General features: G+C 36.6%; 4 protein-coding genes across 7 annotated transcripts in view; all 4 read right to left on the bottom strand.

Annotated features, from left to right (window-relative positions):
* The window catches only part of sar1aa (secretion associated, Ras related GTPase 1Aa), a 6059-nt gene extending 5485 nt beyond the window's left edge, over positions 1-574 (bottom strand). Inside the window, exon 1 of the mRNA XM_014006982.1 lies at positions 511-574. The gene's annotated coding sequence lies outside the window, so the exon portion shown is untranslated. The remainder of the gene's footprint in view (positions 1-510) is intronic.
* A 1008-nt stretch (positions 575-1582) lies between these two features.
* On the bottom strand, positions 1583-5495 carry ppa1a (inorganic pyrophosphatase 1a). Of its 2 annotated transcripts, none has more exons than XM_014006978.1 (11): positions 4097-5495; positions 3903-3967; positions 3263-3316; positions 3050-3169; positions 2892-2978; positions 2682-2808; positions 2480-2607; positions 2271-2356; positions 2064-2133; positions 1864-1903; positions 1583-1773 (listed from the first exon to the last, which is right to left on the bottom strand). In XM_014006978.1, the coding sequence occupies exons 1-11, from the start codon at positions 4155-4157 to the stop codon at positions 1745-1747; spliced, it is 867 nt and encodes a 288-aa protein (XP_013862432.1). In that variant the 5' UTR covers positions 4158-5495; the 3' UTR covers positions 1583-1744. The 2 variants fall into 2 exon arrangements, 1 of the variants encoding a protein (XP_013862432.1); XR_001310112.1 differs by having other exon boundaries at positions 1745-1773; positions 2064-2086.
* A 101-nt stretch (positions 5496-5596) lies between these two features.
* On the bottom strand, positions 5597-8095 carry lrrc20 (leucine rich repeat containing 20). 3 transcript variants are annotated; one of them, XM_014006980.1, is made up of 5 exons: positions 8049-8095; positions 6677-6759; positions 6349-6498; positions 6042-6209; positions 5597-5926 (listed from the first exon to the last, which is right to left on the bottom strand). In XM_014006980.1, exons 2-5 carry the CDS (start codon positions 6744-6746, stop codon positions 5790-5792), a joined length of 525 nt encoding a protein of 174 aa, XP_013862434.1. In that variant the 5' UTR covers positions 6747-6759; positions 8049-8095; the 3' UTR covers positions 5597-5789. The 3 variants fall into 3 exon arrangements, with proteins under 3 accessions (XP_013862434.1, XP_013862435.1, XP_013862433.1); XM_014006981.1 differs by lacking the exon at positions 8049-8095 and adding an exon at positions 7624-7915; XM_014006979.1 differs by lacking the exon at positions 8049-8095 and adding an exon at positions 7628-7915.
* Positions 8096-8531: 436 nt separating this feature from the next.
* ndr2 (nodal-related 2) overlaps positions 8532-12477 on the bottom strand; it is a gene marked incomplete at its 5' end in the record, with an annotated part of 6962 nt that continues 3016 nt past the window's right edge. The window contains 2 exon segments of the mRNA XM_014006976.1: positions 8532-9805; positions 10791-11536. Of these exon segments, the coding sequence (XP_013862430.1) occupies positions 9653-9805; positions 10791-11536 (899 nt within the window). The 3' untranslated portion in view covers positions 8532-9652.

Raw genomic sequence — 12477 nt, 5'->3', positions numbered from 1 at the left:
AGTTTAGTTAATTTCCATTAATTCAAACTGGTTCTATATGGAAAATAACATATGTCTCTTTCGATATCTTGGACACCATATATATACAGTATATATATACATTTTTTTTTTTTACAAAAACATGCTTCAGTTATTCTTTTTACTCCTGATTTGACGAGTCAGGATATTTTACCTTCATCTGTCTATCTCTATCTCTACATGCACACATGATGTTGCTAACAGTGACATTAGCTTGATTAGCTTTAACCAAACTACACGTTAAAATGAGGTAAACAGAACAGATGTATTTCACAGGCGTGTTGTGAGCTCGTCGAAATGGTGTCAAAGAATTATGCTAGTGTTTTATTTTATTTTTTATTTATTTAGGCTAACGTCATTAACATCTCGCTTGTCCTCAAGACGACATATTTTAAGAAACTGCGAGAGAGCTTCGTTATCAAAAGGCGCAGGTAGCAACACAACACCTCCATATGTTCAACTTTTCCATGAAATTAAATGAAGCTCACTCACCTGACTGAAGCTACAGCACCGACTGCTAAGTCCAGCACTTGGTGTCAGTGGTCTCCTTGGTAACAGTCAATCTTCTTCTTCTTCGTGTATTTTATTTGGGCACAAGACATGCTTCGAAATTGTTTCTAGCGCCCCCTCTTGGTAGATGGACAGCARGACCGGTCAAGTTTAGTGGCAAACAGCTCGAGGGAAAAAGTGGAATGCTTCAAATAAAAGGTGCAAAGAGGATTAGGGCCACTGGGCCAATATTTCAGACTTTAATCTCAGAATTATGATTTTTTTTCCCTCAGATTTAGGAAAAAGTCCAAATTCTGACTTTTATCTTAGAATTCTGAAGAAAACACATCATAGAGACAAATGTCAGATTAAAGTCAGAATTCTGACTTCAGATTTCTGAGTTTTATTTTTCTGAGAATTTTGAGATTAAAGTCAGACACACACACACACACACACACACACACACACACACACACACACACACACTCTTAAAAAAAATTAAGAACTCATTGGCACCCCACCCCCCATCCCGACATCTCACTGCACCCCCTGCATGTGGCCGTGCTCCACTATTTGAGAAGTGCTGGCCTGACCCGTTTTCTGGCAAATATAGCCAATGAGGTGAATTTGTTTGGCGCATGACAAAATCTTCCAATATNCACACACACACACACACACACACACACACACACACACACACACACACACATGGTCATAATCTCCCTTTGTATAAACCTGCCCTCATAGGCTATTGTACATTTTTTTAGGTATTAAAAGCTTTAATATAGTTGTGTGATTTTTGTAATATTTATCAGCTATCTGATCTGTAACTGCTTATTTCTAAATAGAGCAGGGGCTTTAATACAATAATGACACCACTTGTTCTTTAATTCCCAGGAACATGAATTCCCCAAAGATTATTACAGATGATCATATATTATATGTTACAGATTACAGTTATCGTATTCTCAAAAGTTTAGTTTTACATGTCTCTTTTTCAGTGTTACACTTATGTTCAGTGTGTAAGAACGTGTGCAAACTGATAAAAATAAGCAAAATCAATATATAACACACATTGCACTGAAAACTGAGTTTAATTGAACACTATTGTTGAGGCAAGAAAAAAAGAGTGCTTTCACGCTGTAATGTGAAAAACAGTGTCAAACAAGAAGTATTGTGTCTGCAATGATAAATGAATGAAGAATTCCTCTTGAGCTTCTCACAAGGATGCACATCTTTACTTTTCATAGTAGAACCATTTGTCAACTGGGGGGAAAAAATTAAAACCCAGATTAATAAAGTGAGTTAACTGAATAAAAACATAAAGCTGATGCAAATAAATGAGCAAACACCCACCTGAGCATGGAATGGGATGTTCAGCACCAAAAGGACAGGCCTGTGAGAGTCATAAAATAATGCCATTTTCACATCGAAAACAGACATTTCAGCTTAAATAATCCACACAACAAGAATGTTTTAATGTTGATTTTATCTTTGATGTTTTGCACTGACAAGTAATCAACTTTACTTGGATTAAAGAAGAAAATCAAACTTACAGACTTAACCACAGCCTCTGCATCTGCAGGCGAGCAGAAAAATGGACTGTCTGAGACACTGGTGTTCATGCTGATTAAAAGCAAAGAAAAAGTGTGTTTGTTTGTTTTTAAATAAAAACATTACTTTAAGATTTACAATACAACAAAAATGAATTAAGTACAAATGTCTAATGAGCGTCAAGGTTAATCTAAACAAGAGTCACACACCAGTTTAACTCTCCAGCATTGGTCTTCTTAGATACCAGCGCTTTCCAAAATTCATGTGTGCTTTTCACTGTTTTTATAGCAAAGTCCTGGAAAACAAAAATATATTTCTTACATTTCTTTTCTACAAGTAGAGATGTCTAAATTAGTACCAAAACGATGCAGTTTCCAATTAARAAAATAAAATTAAGATAACTTTGTGTACTGCATACCCTGTCTTTGAACTCTCCATTGAAAGCAAACTGGTTTTCAGGTTTCCCATCTGGGACTTTGTAGCGTTTGAACCAATCCACAGTCGCCTCCAGGTATCCTGGTTTCAGCCGCCTCACGTCATCGATATCTGCAGCAAATCAACAATGTCAGAAAACTAGAGTGACATCGTGCCATATCCTTCATCAGCACAGTTTCTCCTACTGTTAAAGTTTGCAGCTTCTGGGTCGTCGGTGTTGATCACCATGACCTTCCAGTCCGTTTCACCCTCATCGATCAGAGCCAGAGTCCCCAACACCTTCACTGTGATGATTTCTCCACGAGAGCACACCTGAAAACGGTTTGTCACATTTTCATAAAAAAAAAGGCAAGCAGCTGGATCTAAATGAGCCTTTTCAGTATATTTCACTATACCTTGTCACCTATGTCACAAATATCGATTGGATCGTTGTCTCCACAGCATCCTGTGTCACTGTCCTTGTGGTTTGGATCTTCCCATGTCTATCAGAAATATCAGCCCACTGAATAAGTCTCCTTTTTGTCCGAGTAAATGGAGTTTGAGCTAGACTTGCCTGTGGAATAGCCCCGTAGTTCCAGATATATCCTTTGTGTGGAAACACGTTGGCGACATAACGRAGGTTTCCCTTCTTCACATCTTGTTTCAGCGGATTAAGAGGATCCTTAGTGGCAATCTGAGAAGTGTAAACATAAAAACCAGAGGCCAAATTACATAAAGCAATGTTGTTGATGGATAAGTGTGATTGATTTAAAAAAAAAAAAGGTACCTCCATCTTTGCATTTGTCCATCTTGGAACTTCTACAACGGCATGAAAAATGTCCTGCAAAATAACGCRAATGTAATTTAATAACAAGATTCCAAAGAAAAACTTATCTGAATAACTGATGACGTTTTTTTAAAAAAGCAAACGAACAAAAAACTTAGAAACAAGCAAAAATTATATGGAAATCTGTTCTTAATAAAAGCTAACTAATTTGTTAAAGATAATAAAAGCTGAGTGCTGAATGTCTGCTGTAAAAGAACCAGAACATTAGCTATAAGCTATATGTAGCAAAAACTTAGCTAAAAGTAGCAAATTGCTAGCTAGAAACAGCAGGTTTTGCGAATAGCTGTTTAGAAAAAAAGATCAGCTAAAATCTACGTGTAGTAAAAAAACAAGTTTTGCCTAATCCTATTGCTGATTTTGATTTAAATTAAAATTTTATTTATCACTTCAGTTTTTAAATTGCTTTTATTGGGGTTTTTTTATTATTATTGAAAAATTGAATTCTGATCTTTTCAAGTAAACATGTTTCTACTAATCATGCACTTAAAGGCATATTTCTTTCACGTTGAGTTTAGATCCTTGTTTTTTAATCAGCTAAAAGTGTTTTTTCTAAATCCCTAACAGATAACATGTTGCTCACCTCTGCTTTGTTTGCATAGATGGGTACATCATGAAAGGGAGAAACGTATTTTCCATCTGAGTTTTCTATAAAATAAAATAAAGAGTTAACAAATTAATATCTTATATGTAGCTCAAGGCAGCAACAAGTTATTCAACTAATCCATAATTAAATGAGGTCATATTACTTCAACACAGTATTTCATTGAAACTTACTGAAAAACAGCCTGTACTCCTGGGTGTTGGGCCTGCCCCTCTCCTCAGTAGTAAAGCTCATGCTGGGTTGGAGCGCTCTCTCCGTGCTGYGTTCACTAATTCAGCAAGACGAATAAGAAGCTTCACTGAAAGCTCTCTGCCAAGGCAAAGGAGGAGGGCATTAGAAAACCTACAGTGATAAGAGCTGTGTGAAGGCACGCTGCTGTTTTCACATCACATCTAACGCTGATGTCTGTAAGCCCTCCTGAGAGAGGCAGAGCTGTGAATAGTAATCAGCACCTAATCCTTCCTTTTCACCACCTCTCCACGACTGTCACCCGCAATCTGCAACATTAATGCGAACACTTTCCACCGTCATTTCTAGACATTTGTTTTATCATTTCTCCTGTTTAAGCCGTGACTCTTCAGAGCTCTTTGCGGAGACAAACAGATGGAGCTGACTGCTTTCAGCTGTAATCCAATTAACAGGGCAGAATTAGCTGCTGTGACCACGGTGACTCCTATCAGTTTAACTGCAACACTTTGATAGCAGACTTATGGACCTATTTTTGAAAATTAATTTATGTACTGAGCTTTTATAAGCTATTCATAGGAAMGGTGCAATAATGAAGGTAATTCATATGAATTCATAAGAAAAAAATGTGTAATTAGGTTTGGCAGATGTAAATACTGTGGTAGGAAATAGTTACAAACAATAGAGCAAGTATTAAGTGGCAACTCTGTTGGTTTTGCAGCTACAACTGACTATTTATGTGTGTTATTGAAGGTTTTGGTTTTTGCACGTCAATGCACCCCAAGAGACTTTAAAAGTACAATACACCAGTTTTCTCCTTAACACCAATGTTTTGTAAGAAACAAAAAGACCCAAAAAAGAATATAAAGTAGTTGCATATTTTAAAACTTATATTTAAAATTTAAATATAAGTTTTACAGTTTTGCTCATAGTTAAGTTTATATTGTAAGCAGTAACTAATTTYCTTTAAATTGTGGGGAGGCAGGTTATTGTGTATTTTCCAGGCTCATAGTTCAATTCTATACCACAATCAAGTAGCTATGTTATCTTCAGTTGTTTTGAAAATGCTGCATATATCAAAAATAAGTTTATCTTTGCATTAATGCCTATCCTTGAAATTGGCCTCTGTCTCTTTAAAAACCTGCTACCATTTCGGACGCACCCACTTTGTTTCAAACAACGCTTCGGGAGAAGGACAGGAGCTAGGCTGCAGACTGAGCTCCAGGGAGGAGCTAGGTACAAAGAGGCGGTGCTTTGTATGAGCAAGTGTTTAGGCAGCTCCAATTGGCTACCATAGGCGATTCAAGGATTCTYAAACATGAATCAAGTCAAAGTAACAGTCTGGTTATATTTCTGATGAGAGAACGACATAACATGACATAAAGTTCAATATAATTGATTTTGCATAACACCCTCCCTTTAAAAATGTGTTGTCATTCAAAGATGTTTCAAGAATGAGCAAAAAGTTAGAAGAAGTCATCACTACATCGCTTTCAAAATGTTGCTTTATTTCTTTACTATAAAAAGTAATAAATTAAAAATAAAACGTCAAGTTAACCTTAAGTTGCATCTAAAAAGGCAGCGGTTTTCTTCAAGTGCTTTTAATTTCAGTTCCTTCAAAGTAGTTAAAGGCACAAAACGTGCCATCTGTATCAACTGTCAAAATTTTTTTGACATATTTTACGACTCGTTTGCTAGTAAAATCTCAAACTTGTGGGGCGACTGCAGAGCAGACTGAGTGCTGTCGTCCAAAGGATTTGATTTCACGTTCAGTAGCTTCAGAGATGGCATGACGGACAGCTTCTCCAGAGGTATTTCTGTTGGGAAAAAACAGGGAATAAGCTTAAAGTGGCTGCTCATTCTGCAAAGTAATACTTCATTCGTTCATACAGATGGGCTGCATATATATATATATATATATATATATATTACCAGGGATGCTGTTTCCCTCGAGGTCAATCTTCTCCAGAGAGACTATTTCGGTCAGCTTGTCGGGAAAGATTGAGAAGTTGTTATGAGCCAAATTGATGAAGGTCAAATGCTCCATTTCCCCCACGGTGTCAGGCAGYTTGGTGAGAACATTACCCTGCAGGTCAAGTTCTGCAAGGTATTTCAAGACAGGTGTAAACAAAGAGGTAATTTGTCTGTTCTTCCATGAAGACAGTCTGTCAGTATTTGTGACGTGACAACAGCATATGAGACAGCGGTTCGGTTGATGCCGTTGTTAACCCTTTCCTACCTTTGAGATTAGAAAAAGTTGTAAAAAACTTGCTAGAAATGGCCTTCATTTTATTATCAGCCAACGTGACGACACGGATGTTTCCTGTGACGGTCCTCAGGAGCTTGAACGCGCCATCGGGGAAAGAAACGAGCTGGCAGTTGGACAAATCTGCAGACAAGAGTACAAGTAGTGCAACAGGACTGAAGTGTTCATATTTAGACCACTMGCACCATCTGCTGGTGGATTTTAAAACACCACTCTAAACAAATGTGTTCATTCAAATGCTTTGAGCTATTAAAAGATTAGGCGAAAAACTGAGGAAGAAAATGTGTTCTGAGTAACTTACCTARACTATCTTTGCCTTCCTCTACTGTGTCGTTAATCCTCTGAGCGACCTTCGCCACAGCCTCAGCCATTTTTCTGCTGTAACTGTTTTAAATCAAGGTTATTAAACATCACTTAATTTAAATTCTTGTAAACATGATAATTAACAGAATGATACAAGCAGTGGCTAATAATACTCTATAATGACAATTATGTTCTTTTTTGCATATGTTTGTTTTAATTTTGTGGTTTAACGCACTTAAATTAAGACACTTCAGATTTTTAAACAGTTATGTCCGGTGTATTAGCCACAGCCTCAGCCATTTTTCTGCTGTAACTGTTTTAAATCAAGGTTATTAAACATCACTTAATTTAAATTCTTGTAAACATGATAATTAACAGAATGATACAAGCAGTGGCTAATAATACTCTATAATGACAATTATGTTCTTTTTTGCATATGTTTGTTTTAATTTTGTTGTTTAATGCACTTAAATTAAGACACTTCAGACTTTTAAACAGTTGTGTCCGGTGTATTAGCTGCATGAAGATAAATTAAATACATATTTTTATAATTACAGAAGTCAAATCTGGTTAGAAAATAAATTATTTGTATCTGAACTCACTTTCATGATTTTGATTCTGCTATTTATATAAAGTGCTGTACTTCAAAAAGTGTCATAAAATATATAGTGTAGAAGAGCACCTGTTCACAACAAACACCAAAACATTCACCCAAATCAGGCCGTCAAACCCTTTTATGCTATTTAAACTGATTAATGTTTGGAAATATSTTCCAATCTCCACACTGAACCTGAAGATTACATCATTTATTTACCTAAATAATTCATGACTGTGAAAATAGGCCATCTACAGACCTACACTGAGAAAAAGGTCTGCATTTACTAATTGGATCTATATGAAAAGCTTATTTCATAAGTGTCTAATTAAAACCAAGAAGTAACTTACTTACTTTAACACCCAGGCTGTTCTGGAAACTGGCAGCTGTCAGTGTTTGCTATCATTAGCTTTTAGCAACACAAGCAGCTATGGGTGTATTTTTAGCCCTGAAGAAGTCGGTTCAAACGAGTGCCGGGTTATTTATTATAAGCAGCAATGCTTATTTCATAACCGACACCAAATAAGAGCAATGCAAGTGCACAAATTGTAGAAAAAATATTGTGGGTTTAGCAAACGACTGTTATGCGAGAGCTAAAGCTAAAGCTACCCGGAAGTTGTGTTCAGGAGCGTCAATGCTGCGCAACGATATTACAGTGTAATTCGACAAAATACYAGTAAATTGTTTTTCCCAGGTTTATTAATAATTAAACTGTAAATGTTTACTTATAAGCTCAGTCTAATTAATATTTATCACATCACAATTGCTGACTTACCTCTGATTCCAGGGCAGATCACACACTGACAGGCTTTTTTTTGTCAGATAGGTTATTTACAGTTTGACCCCTTTTATGCTATGATTCTGGCAAATTCCTGTTTACTCCGTGTTTTTTTTTTTTTTTTTTTTACAAAGGGTTTGAACACAATAAAACCCACTGGTTTGAACCAGGTTATTTTAAATGTTGGAATGTGCTGAAATACATTACAACTTGAAGCTTCCAGCTTTCTTTTGAGGCAAAAAATAGTTCCAGTTAAATCAATGCTTTGTAAACTATCTAGAACATTAAGCACTATTACAGCCCTCCTATTTATCCAGAACAAACTAACAAAGCAACATGTTTACTCTCAGCAACAAAACTCTTGAGCACACATGGTTATTTTCCTATATTTACATCCCAAATCACAACAATTATTACCTATGCAATGTACAAAATTAACATAAATACAATATTTTATTATTCACAATAAATACACTTTAGTTAGTTTACAGTAATAGTTTTATATAAAAAAAACAGTGCTGAAACATTAAACAACATTGGCATATGTTTTCACAAAATAAATTGAACATTTACCAAAAATAAACATCAATGTTGGATTGTGACAATATCTTAATGCTGTTAATAAATGTGTATTTCAGCACATCTTCAAAAAAATAAATGTCCTCATTACACACAGAGCCTACATCATAAAATAAGATCTGTTCAAATGAACGATCTAAAACAGGTAAGATATTCAATGTTCATACTGTCGTAACACAATCCCATTTCAAGAGTTGTGAACTATCCCTTTAAAGCTGTGTTCTGGCACATGGATCAGATGCAATCTTACAGTGCAAGATGACAAAATATCAAAGAGCCTTTTTTTTACTAAATGTTAAGTGTTTTTTTATGTTTCTGAAATCACTTTTGTTTCTTCACAGCGTGTACCTGCTGCCAGGTGAGCAAAGGATAAAAGGGCAGTTCTTACTCGTGTAATATAAAGCTTTCGATAAAAGTAAGACAAAAAGCTTTAACGCTAAATCTGGAGAGATTTAGTTCAAAACAAAACAGAGAATAGTTTCAGTTATTGCAGAAATGTTTTAAGCATGAAGTTCCACCATTTAGGTTTTTCATATCCACTAAATTATTATTATTTTTATTAAAGTTGCATTAAGCAGAGCTCGATATAATGAGCAAACCTGCAGCTTTCCTTTTTCTTTGTTTAAAGGTAAACAGATACTGCAGTTAAAGACTTGATTGTGCTCAGAGAACATATTAAACAGAATTCAAAACTTCTCCAGTCAAGTCTTTTTTTTAGTGTTCCTTAAACTAAAAGTTTTAAAAAAGTACTAAAAGATGGTGCAGGAGCTCAACTCCCTCTCATTGTGATTAAATTACAATATGCTGCAAAAATATTAGCTGTACGGATTCTATTTATATTTTATAAAAACGACTTACCTAATTTACAGCAACCTTTTTTTATTCTGCAGTGTAACATTTTTTTTATTAGAAATACAACTAATGTTCTAATTCTTGTAAGCTGAGTTGAAACTTTTTCTGAGCTGCCAGTGTTTAAACTCCAACTCTGCAGAAAAGGTTCTCGTTCTGAGGTGGCTGCAGCATCACTGGCAGCCGCACTCATCCACAATCATGTCCTCGTGGTGCTGAAGGAGCATTTCTCCGTTCTCGTAGTACAGCATGCTCAGCGGGCTCATTTTGGTCGGAGCGCAGCACGGCGTCGCCACTCGCTCGGGATGGTAATGTTTCAGCAGACTCTTGAAAATGGCGAGACAAAAATGAGAGTTAAGTGCATTACAATGTTAGGTTGTTTATTTAGAGAAAGATTGAGGCAGCAGTGTGAATGCCTAGCATTCACACTATTGAGATCATTTTTTTCTTCCTTTCGTTTTTCAGTATCAAACTTGTTCCACAATTTTTGTGCTATTTCAACAATTCATACAGTATATCAAAATGTTCAGCTCATTTATGACAATCCTGCTACGACTTTTGGTATTTCAACTATTTATATCATATTTCTCCAGTTTTAGCTTCTCTCCACAGGCTCCCTGTCAAATTCAGAACAGAATTTAAAATCTTACTTCTAACATATAAAGCTCTTAACAACCAAGCTCCATCTTACATCAAAGATTTTATTGTTTCATATTTTCCTAACAGAGCACTTCGCTGCTCTCGGACTGCAGGTTTACTTGTGGATCCTCGAGTTTCTAAAAGTANGACCATGAGTCTATTGAATAAACTAATCAATCAATCAATAATAAACCGTACGAAAACAATATATGACTCCCGCTTACGGTTCGTGTGCGGGGGTCATAATAACGTGTGTTTTGAGTGACTACTCTAAGCCAAGATCAGCATCTCCTGTTTTGTATCATGCGGGGGTGAAACTGTGTCAACACAAGAACACACTCGGAGTGTACTTAAGCTGATGAAGTGACTGCTTTTGTTAAGCAGCGATTTATTTCATATTAAAGTCTTCAACAGGCTAAACAAACAACGTTTCCCACATTTTGTCAAGTTGCAACCAGAGTAAATGGGCTGAAAGCAAATGCATGCCACACTTTTCAGATTTTTTTCGATTTAAAAAAAGCCACTGATGATGAAGAAGCTAAGATACTAATATTCAGATATTTAGTACTGTTTTCTACTGAAGTGGTTAAAATAAAAAAAAAATAATAAAAAATTGTGGATTTTGTGAACACTTTTTAAAAAGCACTGAAAATACTAAAGTGTACTGATTACCTGCATATAAGCATGATTGGTTGGATTTAGGTCTTCTCCCAGAGGACCAGTGCAGGAACCTTCACAGCGGTAAGCGTTGTATTTTTTGGGAAAGATGATCCAGGAGGCCCAGCCGATTTGATTAAAATCCACCTCCAGGTCCACTCTGCGACAGACGGACTTCTCGCCCCCTTTCTTGAGCACCTGCGGGCTTCTCACTGTTTGCTCTTTGTGGCCTCGTTTGCTCCTGCGCCTCCTCGGCCAGTGAACCCTTTTGATTTCAGCGGGGGACAAGAACTTGGATTGTTCCGCTGTGTGGAGCAAGCTCGCTTTGGCCTTCGAGTTTTCACCAGATCCCATGTGTGAGAAGACGACCAGCAGCGCCTGGTCGCTCACGTTCTGCACCTTTTTGGAACTCGCAACGAAACCAGGCTGATGGGGAGCAGACAGGCCTAGCATTTGCTTCGTCCCCGCCCTTTGTCTTGGCGTACTTTTATTTTGAAATCCTGTGGAGTTTTGCCGAAGCCAGCCCAAGAGAGGACCGGTCACGTTGAACACCTTCCAGCTTTGTGATGACGTGACTAAAGACGACTCGGTGAGCAGCCCCACGGGCTCCTGCTCCAGGTGACTCACCTCCACGTTGATGCCAGAAGCATTCTGGGACCGAGGAAGCTTGATTCTCAGCTCGGCTGCTTGGATGTGTTTGTCAGCCAGAAGGACATGGAGGTCAAAGGTCACCACCCAGCGCTCATGTTTGTACGTCAAATCTGATGTCATAAAAACAAAAATATTAGCATTGTATAAAAACAACGTATCATTCAGTAAAAATGCCTTAAAACATCATGATTGTGTCAACAACACGTTCAAATTGAGGCCTGAGAGATATGGAACTAGACGTCTCTCTTTTTTTTTTTAAATAAAAGCACATCTACATGATTTGATAATCCAAGATGGCCACAACCAGCTGACAAGAAAAAAAAAGTTATTACTGTCAAAATATTGACCTAAGGTTTTATGTGGCACAAGCTCAGGTGTACGGACAAAAGCTCACAGCCTAAATGAAAAAAGGAGATAAAAAAGCTCATTTATTTCTAAAACACCAGATATGATATCTGAGACACCTCAGAGTTGCTCACACGTTCCTAATTTTGAGTTGTTCTCACTTTCTAACCTTCCACACTTTATTTTTACAGATATTTTTATTTTCTTGAGGAAGATTGAGCATCTCATTTAAGCTTACATTAATTACGTGATACACAGTACGTAATACTTTGTGATGTAAATATTATGTGATGCAATGTGTGGCTCATAAAAAATTGTGAGCATTTGTCTTGTGAGCATGTCAGGGAGTCAAAGTMATTTAAAACAAGATATTTGTCTAGAAAAACAGTCATTTTATTGTGGTGCTGCAACAATACCGATTTTTAAAATTTACTTTATCAACTTGTCTACTGAAGATGCGCTGTGTTGAAGGATCAGTGGATCTTTGCTCGACTACTCCACCTAGGCTGCATTTTTTAGCGCAGATCCACTGAGAAACTTGCTGTTTCAGCAACATTTATTTTAAAAACTGTACTTTCGAGGTTAAACAAATGTTCATAATTAATTTAAATAAATTACAAGTTAAAAGGGGCATGGAAATTTCTCTTTTTTGTATCGAAAAAATATCGAACCGTGAGACAGAAGTATGAACCGAACCGTGTATATA

The sequence above is a fragment of the Austrofundulus limnaeus genome, unplaced genomic scaffold, assembly GCF_001266775.1.
Source record: "Austrofundulus limnaeus strain Quisiro unplaced genomic scaffold, Austrofundulus_limnaeus-1.0 Scaffold39, whole genome shotgun sequence".
Taxonomy (NCBI): Eukaryota; Metazoa; Chordata; class Actinopteri; order Cyprinodontiformes; family Rivulidae; genus Austrofundulus; species Austrofundulus limnaeus.
This window is presented reverse-complemented; position numbering and strand designations above follow the sequence as displayed.